Here is a 13,891-nt window from a genome sequence, read left to right on the forward strand (position 1 = left end):
TGCTATACTATGACGTTTTTCGACATACTATCCCATGACTTTTTTCATGATTTTTTCGACATGCTATACTATGACTTTTTCAACATGCTATAATATGATTATATTCGACATACTATACTATGACTTTTTTGTAATATATTACACTATGACTTTTTCATCACATTTTCGACATACTATACTATGACTTTTTCAAGATGCTATACTATGACTTTTTTTATACTATGACTTTTTCGACATGCTATACTATGACTTTTTTCAACATGCTATACTATGACTAATTTCATGCCTTTTTTGACATACTATACTATGACTTTTTCGACATGCTATACTATGACTTTTTCAACATGCTGTAATATGACTTATTTCATGCCTTTTTTGACATACTATACTATGACTTTTTTCAACATGCTATAATATGACTTATTTCATGCCTTTTTCGACATGCTACAGTATGACTTTTTCAACATGCTATAATATGACTTATTTCATGCCTTTTTTGACATAATATACTATGACTTTTTCGACATGCTATACTATGATTATATTCAACATACTATGCTATGACTTTTTTTATATATTATACTATGACTTTTTCATCACATTTTCGACATACTATACTATGACTTTTTCAACATGCTATAATATGACTTTTTTCGACATACTATACTATGACTTTTTTCAACATGCTATAATATGACTTATTTCATGCCTTTTTCAACATACTATACTATGACTTTTTTTATGATTTTTTCGACATGCTATACTATGACTTTTTTCGACATACTATACTATGACTTTTTTCAACATGCTATACTATGACTTATTTCATGCCTTTTTCAACATACTATACTATGACTTTTTTTATGATTTTTTCGACATGTTATACTATGATTATATTCGACATACTATACTATGACTTTTTCAAGATGCAATACCCAAGACTTTTTTCGACATGCTATACTATGACTTTTTTTCAACATGCTATAATATGACTTATTTCATGCCTTTTTCAACATACTATACTATGACTTTTTTTATGATTTTTTCGACATGCTATACTATGACTTTTTTCGACATACTATACTATGACTTTTTTCAACATGCTATACTATGACTTATTTCATGCCTTTTTCAACATACTATACTATGACTTTTTTTATGATTTTTTCGACATGTTATACTATGATTATATTCGACATACTATACTATGACTTTTTCAAGATGCAATACCCAAGACTTTTTTCGACATGCTATACTATGACTTTTTTCAACATGCTATAATATGACTTATTTCATGCCTTTTTTGACATAATATATTATGACTTTTTCAACATGCTATACTATGATTATTTTCGACATACTATACTATGACTTTTTTTTTATATATTATACTATGACTTTTTCATCACATTTTTGACATACTATACTATGACTTTTTCAACATGCTATAATATGATTTTTTTCGACATGCTATACTATGACTTTTTTCAACATGATATAATATGACATATTTCATGCCTTTTTTGACATAATATACTATGACTTTTTCAACATGCTATACTATGATTATTTTCGACATATTTAACTATGACTACTTTTTTATATATTATACTTTGACTTTTTCATCACATTTTCGACATACTATACTATGACTTTTTCAACATGCTATAATATCCCTTTTTTCGACATGCTATACTATAACTTTTTTCAACATGCTATAATATGACTTATTTCATGCCTTTTTCGACATAATATACTATGACTTTTTTCAACATGCTATACTATGCCTTTTTTGACATAATATACTATGACTTTTTTCAACATGCTATAATATGACTTATTTCATGCCTTTTTCGACATGCTACAGTATGACTTTTTCAACATGCTATAACATGACTTATTTCATGCCTTTTTTGACATAATATATTATGACTTTTTCGACATGCTATACTATGATTATATTCGACATACTATGCTATGACTTTTTTTATATATTATACTATGACTTTTTCATCATATTTTCGACATACTATAACTTTTTCAACATGCTATATGATGACTTTTTTCGACATACTATACTATGACTTTTTTCAACATGCTATAATATGACTTATTTCATGCCTTTTTCGACATACTATACTATGACTTTTTCAACATGCTACACTATGACGTTTTTCATGCCTTTTTTGACATACTATACTATGACTTTTTTCATGATTTTTTCGACATGTTATACTATGATTATATTCGACATACTATAATACGACTTTTTCTACATGCTATGCTATGACTTTTTTCGACATGCTATGCTATGACCTTTTTTACATACAGTAGTATATACTATGACTTTTATTCGACATATACGATATAATAATATGATTTACACAAAAACACACCTTTAATTTGAAAGCATGAACAGCCAATGGCAGGAAATACATTTGCAATTATTGACATGTAAATTCATACTGTGAAGACTGAGGCTCACTTGGAAACAGACTGCATAAATTATGGTCATAACGATATCAGAAATCAGTCTTAAATACTGAAACATCACATTAAGCGGGCACAAACCAGCTTCAAATTTAAAATACAGAACAAAAATACAGCCCATTTAATTATTATTCCATATCTGCGAAAAAAATAAAAAAAACCTGCGTAGATATCCTCAGTCCATCAGTTACTGTTTTAGAAAAAAAAACAAACCTGCATAGATATCCTCAGTCCATCAGTTACTGTTTAGAAGTTTCAAATTTTTTATCGGTCAGTATTTATTTCCTGTTCTTTTTTCTTCCAAAGAGACATATCATGATCAGAGCCTTTCATGTATGCAGGCAGAGTATGTTGTATTAACTTTTTGTGTGATGCTTGTGTGATCAACAACAACCCAACATATTACTCAAATGTCTTAAATAATCAGCAGTCCATCTCATGTTAGTCGTCCGGCTGCACTGCATTGAGAGTTGTCAGTCTATCGAGGCCACATCCCCCATGCCAGCCCTGGCAGGACAAGTGCGATGATGACGGAGGAGAACAGGTTGACTGCGTTGTTGTCTAAGATTGGTTTCCCACAGATCCGCCGGGTCGTGGCAGACTCATAACTTACCACCTTCCCGATGCTCGCGTCAAAGCCTAAAGACAGAGAGAGGAAGGGGAAAAGCCGGATTAGTACCTCAGAAATTCATCATCTGTCAATGGAATTTTATTTTTGTTCAGTTAATTTACGAATTGGTCCAGCTACAGTGTTCACTTTTCAGTGATGGTCACTGTAAAGAAGTGTCATAGTATAGTATGTCGAAAGTCATGAAAAAAAGTCATAGTATAGCATGTAAAAAAAAAAGTCATAGTATAGTATGTCGAAAAAGTCATGACAAAAGTCATAGTATAGCATGTTGAAAAAAGTAATAGTATATTATGTCGAAAAAAGTCATAGTATAGCATGTCGAAAAAGTAATTAAAAAAGGCATAGTATAGTATGTTGAAGAAAGTCATAGCATGTTGAAAAAGTCATGAAAAAAGTCATAGTCCATCCATCCATCCATCCATCTTCGTCTGCTTATCCGGTGTCGGGTCGCGGGGGGAGCAGCTCCAGCAGGGGACCCCAAACTTCCCTTTCCCGAGCAACATTAACCAGCTCCGACTGGGGGATCCCGAGGCGTTCCCAGGCCAGGTTGGAGATATAATCCCTCCTGGGTCTTCCCCGAGGCCTCCTCCCAGCTGGACGTGCCTGGAACACCTCCCTAGGGAGGCGCCCAGGGGGCATCCTTACCAGATGCCCGAACCACCTCAACTGGCTCCTTTCGACGCAAAGGAGCAGCGGCTCTACTCCGAGCTCCTCACGGATGACTGAGCTTCTCACCCTATCTCTAAGGGAGACGCCAGCCACCCTCCTGAGGAAACCCATTTCGGCCGCTTGTACCCTGGATCTCGTTCTTTCGGTCATGACCCAGCCTTCACGACCATAGGTGAGGGTAGGAACGAAAACTGACCGGTAGGTCGAGAGCTTTGCCTTCTGGCTCAGCTCTCTTTTCGTCACAACGGTGCGATAGATTGAATGTAATACCGCACCCGCTGCGCCGATTCTCCGACCAATCTCCCGCTCCATTGTCGCCTCACTCACTCACGAAAACCCCAAGGTACTTGAACTCCTTCACTTGGGGTAAGGACTCATTCCCTACCTGGAGAAGGCATTCCATCGGTTTCCTGCTGAGAACCATGGCCTCCGATTTAGAGGTGCTGATCCTCATCCCAACCGCTTCACACCCGGTTGCGAACCGATCCAGTGAGTGCTGAAGGTCACAGGCCGATGATGCCATCAGGACCACGTCATCTGCAAAGAGCAGCGATGAGATCCCCAGCCCACCGAACTGCAACCCCACCCCACCCCGACTACGCCTCGATATCCTGTCCATAAATATTACAAACAGGATTGGTGACAAAGCGCAGCCCTGGCGGAGGCCAACCCTCACCTGAAACGAGTCCGACTTACTGCCGAGAACCCGACACAGCTCTCACTTTGGTCGTTACAGAGATTGGATGGCCCTGAGTAGAGACCCCCTCACCCCATACTCCCGCAGCACCTCCCACAGTATCTCCCGGGGGACCCGGTCATACGCCTTCTCCAGATCCACAAAACACACGTAGACCGGTTGGGCATACTCCCAGGCTCCCTCCAGGATCCTTGCGAGAGTGAAGAGCTGGTCTGTTGTTCCACGACCAGGACGGAATCCGCATTGTTCCTCCTCAACCGGAGGTTCGACTATCGGCCGAACCCTCCTTTCCAGCACAAAAGTCATAGTATGTGGAAAAAAGTCATAGTATAGTATGTCGAAAAACGTGATAGTATAGTATGTTGAAAAAGTCATGAAAAAAGTCATAGTATAGTATGTGGAAAAAGTCATAGTATAGCATGTCGAAAAAGTCATGAAAAAAGTCATAGTATAGTATGTCGAAAAAGTCGTGAAAAAAGTCATAGTATAGTATGTGGAAAAAAGTCATAGTGTAGCATGTCGAAAAAGTAATGAAAAAAAGTCATAGTTTAGCATGTGGAAAAAAAATCACTGTATAGCAATTAGAAAAAGTCATGAAAAAATTCATACTATAGTATGCCGAAAAAGTCATGGAAAAAGTCATAGTATAGCTTGTTGAAAAGTCATAAAAAGTCAGTGTAGTATGTCAAAAAAAGTCAAAAAAGTCATAATAGTATGTCAAAAAGGCAAAAACAATCAAATTAAAGAATGTCGAAAAAAAGTCATAGTATAGTTTGTTGAAAAAAAGTCATAGTATACCAAGTCAAAAAAGTCATAGTATAGTATGTTGAAAAAAGCCTTGAAAAGGTCAGTATAGTATGTCAAAAAAAAGTCATATTATAGCATGTTGGAAAAAAAAAAAAAAAAAACCCCATCAGAATATATATCGAACAAAGCTAATCTTTGGGGTTTGAAAAAAAAAAAAAAAAATAATAATATTCCTACCTGAGTATTGCATGTGAGCTCCCAGGAAAGAGTCAAGCATCGATCCCAACAGACCAGCCACACCGCCATACACTATGATTGGCCACTGGGGGTCCGCTAGGTTCAGATCGCCAACCAATAGAAGCTGTGTTACATAGTACGCCGCGCCCACCACGAGTCCACCAAGTAAACTGGCGGCCAATCCAACCGGTGTGACTCCTCCATTTGTTCCTGGAGGGAAAAAAGAGCAGAAAAATGAAAATGAAAGTAGAAGAAAGTAGATCCGAATAAACAAATGCACCAGTATAAACACAGTGGGGAACATTTTATACATCTACATTTACATCACATTTACATAAACCATTGTAAAAAAACATATTCAAGGGAAACATTTAAAAAAAATAAGAATTTACATAATCCTACATAGACTGACACTCAATAGAAATTAACTGTGTATTGTTGAACATTTGCCTCCATCTGTCATCATGTACGTACATTAACACATGCAGCCTTTTACACAGAATGTCCCTTTCAGCTGTGTAAAGACAGCTTCTGCTTACATGTATGTTAAGTAGCTTTACTGTAGGTCATTTGGCTATCACAGACTGGAAAAATTAATTTCACATCAATAATATTACAGAAAACTCAAACTATGGACCTAGTGAAGTTTTTGTTTATTGACCTCATTCAAATCAGACAAATATCTTAATTTTATAATTGTGGTTTATAATATAATCTTTATTGGTATTGTATTTGTTATTGCTTGTTTATTTTCTGTTTTGGATCCTACTGTATTTTAACAAATGTATTTTGTGTGAAGCACGTTGTGACTCTGTCTGTAAAAGGTGCTATATCAAATCAAATTAATTATTAATTATTATTATATCCACGACGTTCCACTTCCGGGATTGCTCCGGTGCCGCCGGATGTCACTCTTTTCGGCCGGATGTCCGTTACCTCCCGGTTTCTTTCTTTGTAATTTTAAACTCCGGTGGATTCGTGAGGACTATGGTTAACTGCTCCTCAGATCTCTGCAGGGTAAATCCAGACAGCTAGCTAGACTATCTGTCCAATCTGAGTTTTCTGTTGCACAACTAAAAACAACTTTTGAACGTACACATGTACTTCCCAAGCCTATTTTGCAGCGGCACCGTGGCCCCCGTCCGGCACTTAGCATCACCCTAGACAACTGTGTTTGGTTTAAAGAAATGCCAATGAACCAGAGCACATTTTTATTCCATCCCGGAATGCTGTGTGGACTAGCCGGACCCTCCTCCGCAGCGCGGAGGAAGGTCTGGCAATGCGAGACTAGCGTGCATGACGTAAGAGCAAGTCTGGATCAAGTCGGACACAAATCTAACCAGCATGCATTGGGCGGCGATTGCCTTTGATGGATTCTAAGCAGGCCTGGGTCATCTCTAACGAGCCAATTCTCTTTGCTTCTCACCTGCCGGGACTTCCTTCCAGGTGGTGATGAGCTTAGGCTGTGATTGGCTGAGGACGGGCCCCACCTCCGATGCCCAGGTGTCCCCGGTGCTGCATGCCAGCGCGCCCAGTAGAGAGAGGCACATCCAGGAGGCCGAGTACTGTTTGCTGAAATCAATGGGGATCTCACCTGGACCCACCTGAAACACAACCGCCATTTTAAAGACGTGTGATGATATACTAAGGGGAAATAAACATTTGCATATAATAGAAACCATTTTTTTATTACTTTTATTGTTTTTTTGTACAGAAATTGTCTACATAAAGAATAAGAAAAATGTACTTCAATGTGTGCGTTTACCTCTATCATATAGAGCAGTGCCAGCTCTGTTGGAACTCCTCCATTACAGAAGACCTGAATCCAGTTCCTCTGGCCCCCTAACACAAACACAAATGTTAATACATTATAAATTTGAAAAAGAAATTAAAGAATAAAAAAGGGCACCCTTTCACGTCTCTCACCTTCTTTGTACTCTGCGTCTATTTTCCTCTTCTGTGCTCCTCCCCAGCGGGTCAGTTTGGAGGAGGTGATGAAGAAGGCGAGCAGAGAGGAGAAGAAGCTGTAGTTGGCCATCGTCAACACAAATCCTACCAGGAGTGCTGAGAAAACACATTTCACGTTAGAGAAAAAAGTCTGAATTCTCCAAACAGATAAATAACCTAAATGATAAGGCTGGCGTTATTTTTCTCACTGCCAACAAATCCCACGTGCAGACTCAAACTAACAATGTATTAGGCCATGTTAAGACTGCAGGCAAATGTGGTCAAGTCTTCTGCAGAAGTAGTGTGAACACTAAAATTTTGCCCAGATCTGATTTTTTTCAAATCAGATTGAGACCACTTCCATATGTGGTCCTGAACCAGACCCAGGTCAGATTTTTTTCCCAATGCGGCCACAGTGTGAACAACCGATTTGATGCAACCTTTACTTCAATCTACATCGACATTTGTACAATTATGCTTACCCTAGACACAGACAGTAAAATGAAAAACTTGACTAGGCCTACAAAATGGAGAACAGTGATGGAGCAAGTCAATGGAGGGAGAGGGAGGTGTTAGACCTAGTTAGCGTATGCTCATTAATGTTACGGCTGCCATTACACATACATCTTGAAATAAAAGTGAAAATGCTGACTTACTCCATAACCCCCCCTAACTTTAGTACAACAGCGTGCTGCGTCTGATGCCATTGTTATTGTCATTTTGTGCATGCATGTCAGTTAGAAAACGCAAACAGTTCACAATGGAATCTGATATAGGCCACATTTTAAAAAGTGATGTGAACAGCCAAACAAAAAATTTAACTAAAAAAATCTGAATTAAGCATTAAGACTTGAGAGGTAAACGTAGCCTTAGTCTGTCTCAATACTTTCTGACTTCAACTTAAACAAACAAATACATTTCCATAAACTGTGTAAGAGTCACAGACCAAAGTGTGTCATGCCGACATTCTGTGTTTTTTTTTTATTTTTTACAAATGATTTGCTTCTTGGAAAGCGGAAGTAACTTCCATCTTTGAAATTTCTGCAAAACGCAATTAAGTCCCTTATAAAACGTTTTTAATAGATATAGAATTAATACTTTTGGCAGTTTTTTTAAACAAAAAAGGTATAGTCACATTTCCAGTGCATAAAATAAAAGTTGAATGGATATGATCGCACCATTTAAAATAAAACTATACATCTGTTTTTCCTGAGAAAGAGCTTTTGTGAGAAAACGTGACCCCCAACGCTTCAAACTAAAATAACTTTTTATGTCAAATTAAATGGAAAATCTCATCAGTAACTTGATTATATTTATACATATAATTAAAAACAACGAGCTTCATAGACTGAATTGACTTCTGCTCCACTACGATTTGTAGCAAATATTGTATTTTTTAGCCCACTACATTTATTTTACAGCTGTGTATACTTTTCAGGTTAGAATTTTAAATACATTATGATTACTTTATAAATTAAAAAGGGCACACCTCTGCCACACAGCGTTAATGCCATGGGGATTTTCCCAGTTTGGAACTAATTTCCAGATCATTCCTACATCACATGAATGCAGCACAAGTGAATTATGAAAGTGAAAAATAATTTGTGTATCTGCTCCAAAATGTAATGGGTTCTTTCTTGGCCCATGCTACACCCTTCCACCAAGTCTCATGAAGATCTGGCCAGTAGTGTTTCCATAATCCTGCAGACAAACAAACAAGCCGAGACAAAAACATAACCTCAAACTAAACCAACAAACTTCCTTCATATATCATATTTATTACCTCCTTGACAGAGATAATAAATATGATACATTATTATAGATCACAACAACAGTTTAAGAAGTTTAGCGCCATATCAACTAACTTAGGGCCATTCTGCATGATTTGATTTTAATTTTGATTTATTAAGTAATAAGTATATATTTTTGCTAATACTTTGGTTCTTTTACTTAAATAAAGCTTTGAATGGTGGCCGGGTTAGCTCAGTTGGTAGAGCAGGCGCACATATTTAGAGGTTTACTCCTTGACGCAGCGGCTGCGGGTTCGACTCCGACCTGCGGCCCTTTGCTGCATGTCCTTTGGAAATAAACGCCTAAAATGGCCAAAAAATAATCTTACATTTTTTTTTATAAAAAAATAAATAAAGCTTTGAATGCAAGACTTTTACTTGGAAGTAGCTACTTTTACCTTAGTAATTTAGGACAACCGATGAAACGTGTTATGTATCGAGGCTTGTAAAAACCAGTAAAAAGCTGAAGTCTAAATGAGCTCATGATGCATTCCTCCCAGTACAGCTCAGTGTTAACAGAGAGACTGTTTTTGTTTAGACCTATGAATGGTTTTGATTTTTCCTGGAAAGAGTTCTCTGTCCTACTGGATGTTAGGCTTTTAGCAGGCAAAAACTAATTGATTTGAAAACACATAATGTTTCAAGTGAGCATATTATTCTCCTGCTGCAGTGTAACAGGGAGCAGCTTTCAAGAACTCGTCTGCTGACTGAAAAACTGCCTGAAGGCAATTGATACTGTGAAGGAAATATGACCAGAAAACGCACGTCTCTCGCAACAGATACGCTCTCATTTTAATTGATGCAGCTTTCTGCACCAGCTGCGAGCAGGCGCTTGTTCCACGAGTGAAATGAGACTTGTAGCGTTTATGGTTGATAAAATTGTTGCCCAATAAAACACATACATATTTTAGGGTTTTATAATTATAATGTTTTTATTAAAAATATAAACTTCATCATATTATTTTCTTCTCGTTATTATCGGACATTGATCTTAGTTTTTATTTTTGTTTCTGAGGCATGTTTTTCTCTGTAATTTATTGATCTGTATTGTGTAACACTTGTTCTTATATGTTAAGTTTTTGCGCTGCTGACGAGACGTTTGCCATCTAGACAAGGGGTGAGAGTGACTCGACGGCAGGCCAGAATTAAACTTGTCTGTTTGTTTGTTGATCCTTTGGGAGGGAAGACGCTCTACTCTGTAAAAACGTTATTCAATCAGAGTAGACTAAGTGTTTCTGTAGTTCCAACAGAGTGAGCGTCTTTTCTCTAACTGATCCTTTTCAGGAGTCACATTCTCCGGCTAAATTTTAATTCAGAGATAACAATTAGAGAGCATCAACTTAAAGTGCTCATATTATGCTCATTTTCAGGTTCATAATTGTATTTAGAGGTTATATCAGAATAGGTTTACATGGTTTAATTTCCAAAAAAAACACCATATTTTTGTTGTACTGCACATTGCTGCAGCTCCTCTTTTCACCCTGTGTGTTGAGCTCTCTGTTTTAGCTACAGAGTGAGACATCGCACTTCTGTTCCATCTTTCTTGGGAGTCACACATGTGCAGTACCTAGGTACGGACTACTAGCCAGTCAGAAGCAGAGTATGAGGGTGTGCCCTGACAGTAGCTAGGTAAGGACTACTAGCCAGTCAGAAGCAGAGTATGAGGGCGTGCCATGCTAGCAGCTATGAGCATTATAACGTAGCTTGCAACACACACACACACACACACACACACACACACACGGTCAGTACCTAAACATGCACAAATGAAGAGATGTCAGAGTGAGGGTGCTGCAGCTGTCGATGGACAGGCGTCCGAGCAGTTGGGGGTTCGGTGCCTTGATCAAGAGCTTAAGAGAACTGGCACCTCTCCAGCTACCAGTCCAGCACCATATTTTGGTCCATATGTGGACTTAAAACAAGCGACCCTCCGGTTCCCAAAACAATTCCCTACAGCCTGTACCACCCCCAAAGTATTGCTGCTCTGCATGTTTAGAAAAATGTCTATAATCATAGTTGCTTGGCGGTGTTTTCATTGCTTGTTTGCATGGCTACGCGTACTGAATGTGGATCCTGTTGATGTATTGATGTACTAATGCCTGGCTGCTCCCTGTTGCTCTGCATGACCTCTTGAGAATTATTATTTTGTTGCTGTTGCAGGCTTTATGGCGTCTTGTTGTCTTCCGTCTGTAACGTTTAACCTGTACTAATGTCTCACTGTTTCCTGTTGCTCTGGTCTCAAAACATCTCGCCAAAGGACTACAGTTAAAAATTTGCCGTCTGGCTAACACTGGCCCATTTACAGAAATGTTGATTAATGTGCATTGTCCTTATAAATAAAATAAATTAAACAGAGTTATTCCATTCAATGTTAATAAAGAATATTCCTCAGTGCAGCTTTAAAAAAAAACAAGAAGGTTGCCTTTATGGACACACACTGACCTCCCAGAGCTCCTGAGTAGTTCAGACTTCCTCTCTTCGTCGCTCTGATCGTCAGCACAAGGGGGACCAAGATGGAGAACAACCACCGCCACGGTGACACAGGCTGCAGTGTTCCTGTAAACAGACACAAACACAAAGTCAGACCATAATCACTGTAACATTTCTCCCCATTTTTGTGGTTTCCCACAAAAATCTTTGTTCAGCAGTTCATTTCTGGGGAAAAGAAACCTAGAAAACTAGTTGTGAAGAAAAAAAAAAGCACTTGATTTGGCGCTCTTAAAAGGACATTTTTCAGAATAACCTGCAACCGGCCATGTATCCATAAAAAGGTTTATCTTGCACTAAAACCGAAACTTAAAAACTGTAGTGTTAACATTCAGTGGACTTGGCAGTTTTCCAGACTCACCGGAGTAGGTGCTGATGACGAGGGAGAGGACCCAGAAGAAGAGGGAGAGTGCCAAAGTGGCACACAGCACAATCATATCAGTCATCATCTTGATGTTCTCTTTCATCAGGAGTTGACTATCAGAGTCCATGCTGACAGACAGGCCGAGCTGCAGGACAGGAGACAGGGTTGTTGTACATTCTTGGATGTGTTTGTTGCAATAAAGAGAAATACTGGCATTTGATAACTTAGGAGTAATTCTCATATTTGTGTACATCTGATCTGTCATGGTAAAATTTTACTGGCCACCTTTGTGTTGAGATTTGGGCCACAACGGCAGGCGGTAAGATCGACCTTGAAAGTTGACGTATGAAGTGGATCTAGGGATGTAGCGATTACCGGTGTAACGGTAAACCACGATAAAAATGTTGACTATAACAATTACCGTTTACACTTTTTGAAACTATTTCAGCTTGGGTAGGCCTATCATTGCTTTCTGAACATATTGAACACACTTTTAAAAATACCGCGATAATACCGAAAACCATGATAATTTTGGTCACTATAACCGTGAGGTTAAATTTTTATGCCGTTACATCCCTAAGTGGATCCACCAGTTTGTTTACACATGACTGGACTCACAAACAAGAGCTGGGCGATATGGAGAAAATCAAATATCACGATATTCTGGACCAAATACATCAATATCGACATTGCGACAATATTGTAGGGTGGACAATTGGTGCTTTCACAAAATATTGACACAATTAGATTTCAGATAAATAATCATCGGTAATGTGGATTTAATGACTAAGTGAGTAAATTTCAGTGGGTAAGTTCAGCATAGTACATCACTTTGCTATAATGCAGCCTTTAAAACCAGGAAAGACAACACTTGTGCCATTTCACAATATCCAAAACTTAAGACGATATCTAGTCTCATATATCGATATATTGCCCAAGCCTACTTACACTCCTTGTCCACATCTCCCAAATCTCTATTACAAAGGTTGTCAGTAAAATGTCATATTGTAAAGTTAGTACTGCTAATCGGCAAAGTGTCCCTTTAAGTTGCGTTGGTGTGACAGAGCTGTGTGGACACAGCTCTATTTGTGCTTGTAGTATAAACAGAAGTACAAGGTATAAAACACAGGGACAACGGCTTTCCCTTGAAGAGGCAGAATAAAAATAATTTTGGCGAAAAAGCAACTAGCTAGCTATAGTGTGACGTGAAAGAGGAGATACTGAAAAGTTAAATTCATTCCTGCCTGGTATGTTTGTAGGTCACATACATTTATAATAGTTATTTGACAGGTTCAAACAGAGGTTACTTGTTAACATGTAAGCCATTAACTTTACTTTGAATACACCTCCTGCATGTAACGTTAACGTTAACATTGGCTAGCTCACCGGTTATATTCGGAGCCATCGTGATTTGTAACGTTAAAACTAGCTTTTACTTAAACAATTAGCTAAATTCAACATTTTAATTCCAGTTGAGACGAATGTATCTTTCTCTATCAATCTATTTATATCACAAATATATTTTAGTAAGTAATCTAAAAAAGCTAAGCACGCTAACAAAACTCAAACGACTGTGCTAAATTGACCGCTACACCGGAGGGACATTTTAGTTAACGGACCGACTTCCGCAAACAAACCAATGACACTTCTTAAAGGGACAGTAACTTGAAATAAAATCATAGGCGTATTAAAACGACAGGCATCACTCTGTATTTTCTTTTACAACGGGTCTTGCTCGTTTTTTACTTTTCGGCTGATAAAAAAAAACAGGCAAGATAAAGTTATATGGTCACAAAATAACAAATCAAGCATCTATTTGAATTAATTTAATT

General features: G+C 37.9%; 1 protein-coding gene across 1 annotated transcript; it reads right to left on the bottom strand.

Annotated features, from left to right (window-relative positions):
• Nucleotides 1–2,379: 2,379 nt before the first annotated feature.
• Nucleotides 2,380–13,663, bottom strand: tmem19 (transmembrane protein 19). Its single transcript, XM_028570817.1, has 8 exons — nt 13,446–13,663; nt 12,057–12,204; nt 11,651–11,764; nt 7,398–7,535; nt 7,237–7,313; nt 6,898–7,075; nt 5,472–5,681; nt 2,380–3,129 (listed from the first exon to the last, which is right to left on the bottom strand). Exons 2-8 carry the CDS (start codon nt 12,184–12,186, stop codon nt 2,969–2,971), a joined length of 1,008 nt encoding a protein of 335 aa, XP_028426618.1. The 5' UTR covers nt 12,187–12,204; nt 13,446–13,663; the 3' UTR covers nt 2,380–2,968.
• Nucleotides 13,664–13,891: the final 228 nt, after the last annotated feature.

The sequence above is a fragment of the Perca flavescens genome, chromosome 23 (assembly GCF_004354835.1).
Source record: "Perca flavescens isolate YP-PL-M2 chromosome 23, PFLA_1.0, whole genome shotgun sequence".
Taxonomy (NCBI): domain Eukaryota; kingdom Metazoa; phylum Chordata; class Actinopteri; order Perciformes; family Percidae; genus Perca; species Perca flavescens.

Excerpts from the sequence above, each read along its gene's own strand:
- tmem19 (XM_028570817.1), bottom strand. The coding sequence starts at position 12,186 with ATGGACTCTGATAGTCAACTCCTGATGAAAGAGAACATCAAGATGATG. Across the intron at positions 7,314-7,397 it reads AGACGCAGAGTACAAAGAAG|GGGGCCAGAGGAACTGGATT; the intron begins GTGAGAGACGTG and ends TGTTTGTGTTAG. Across the intron at positions 3,130-5,471 it reads AGCTCACATGCAATACTCAG|GCTTTGACGCGAGCATCGGG; the intron begins GTAGGAATATTA and ends CTCTGTCTTTAG.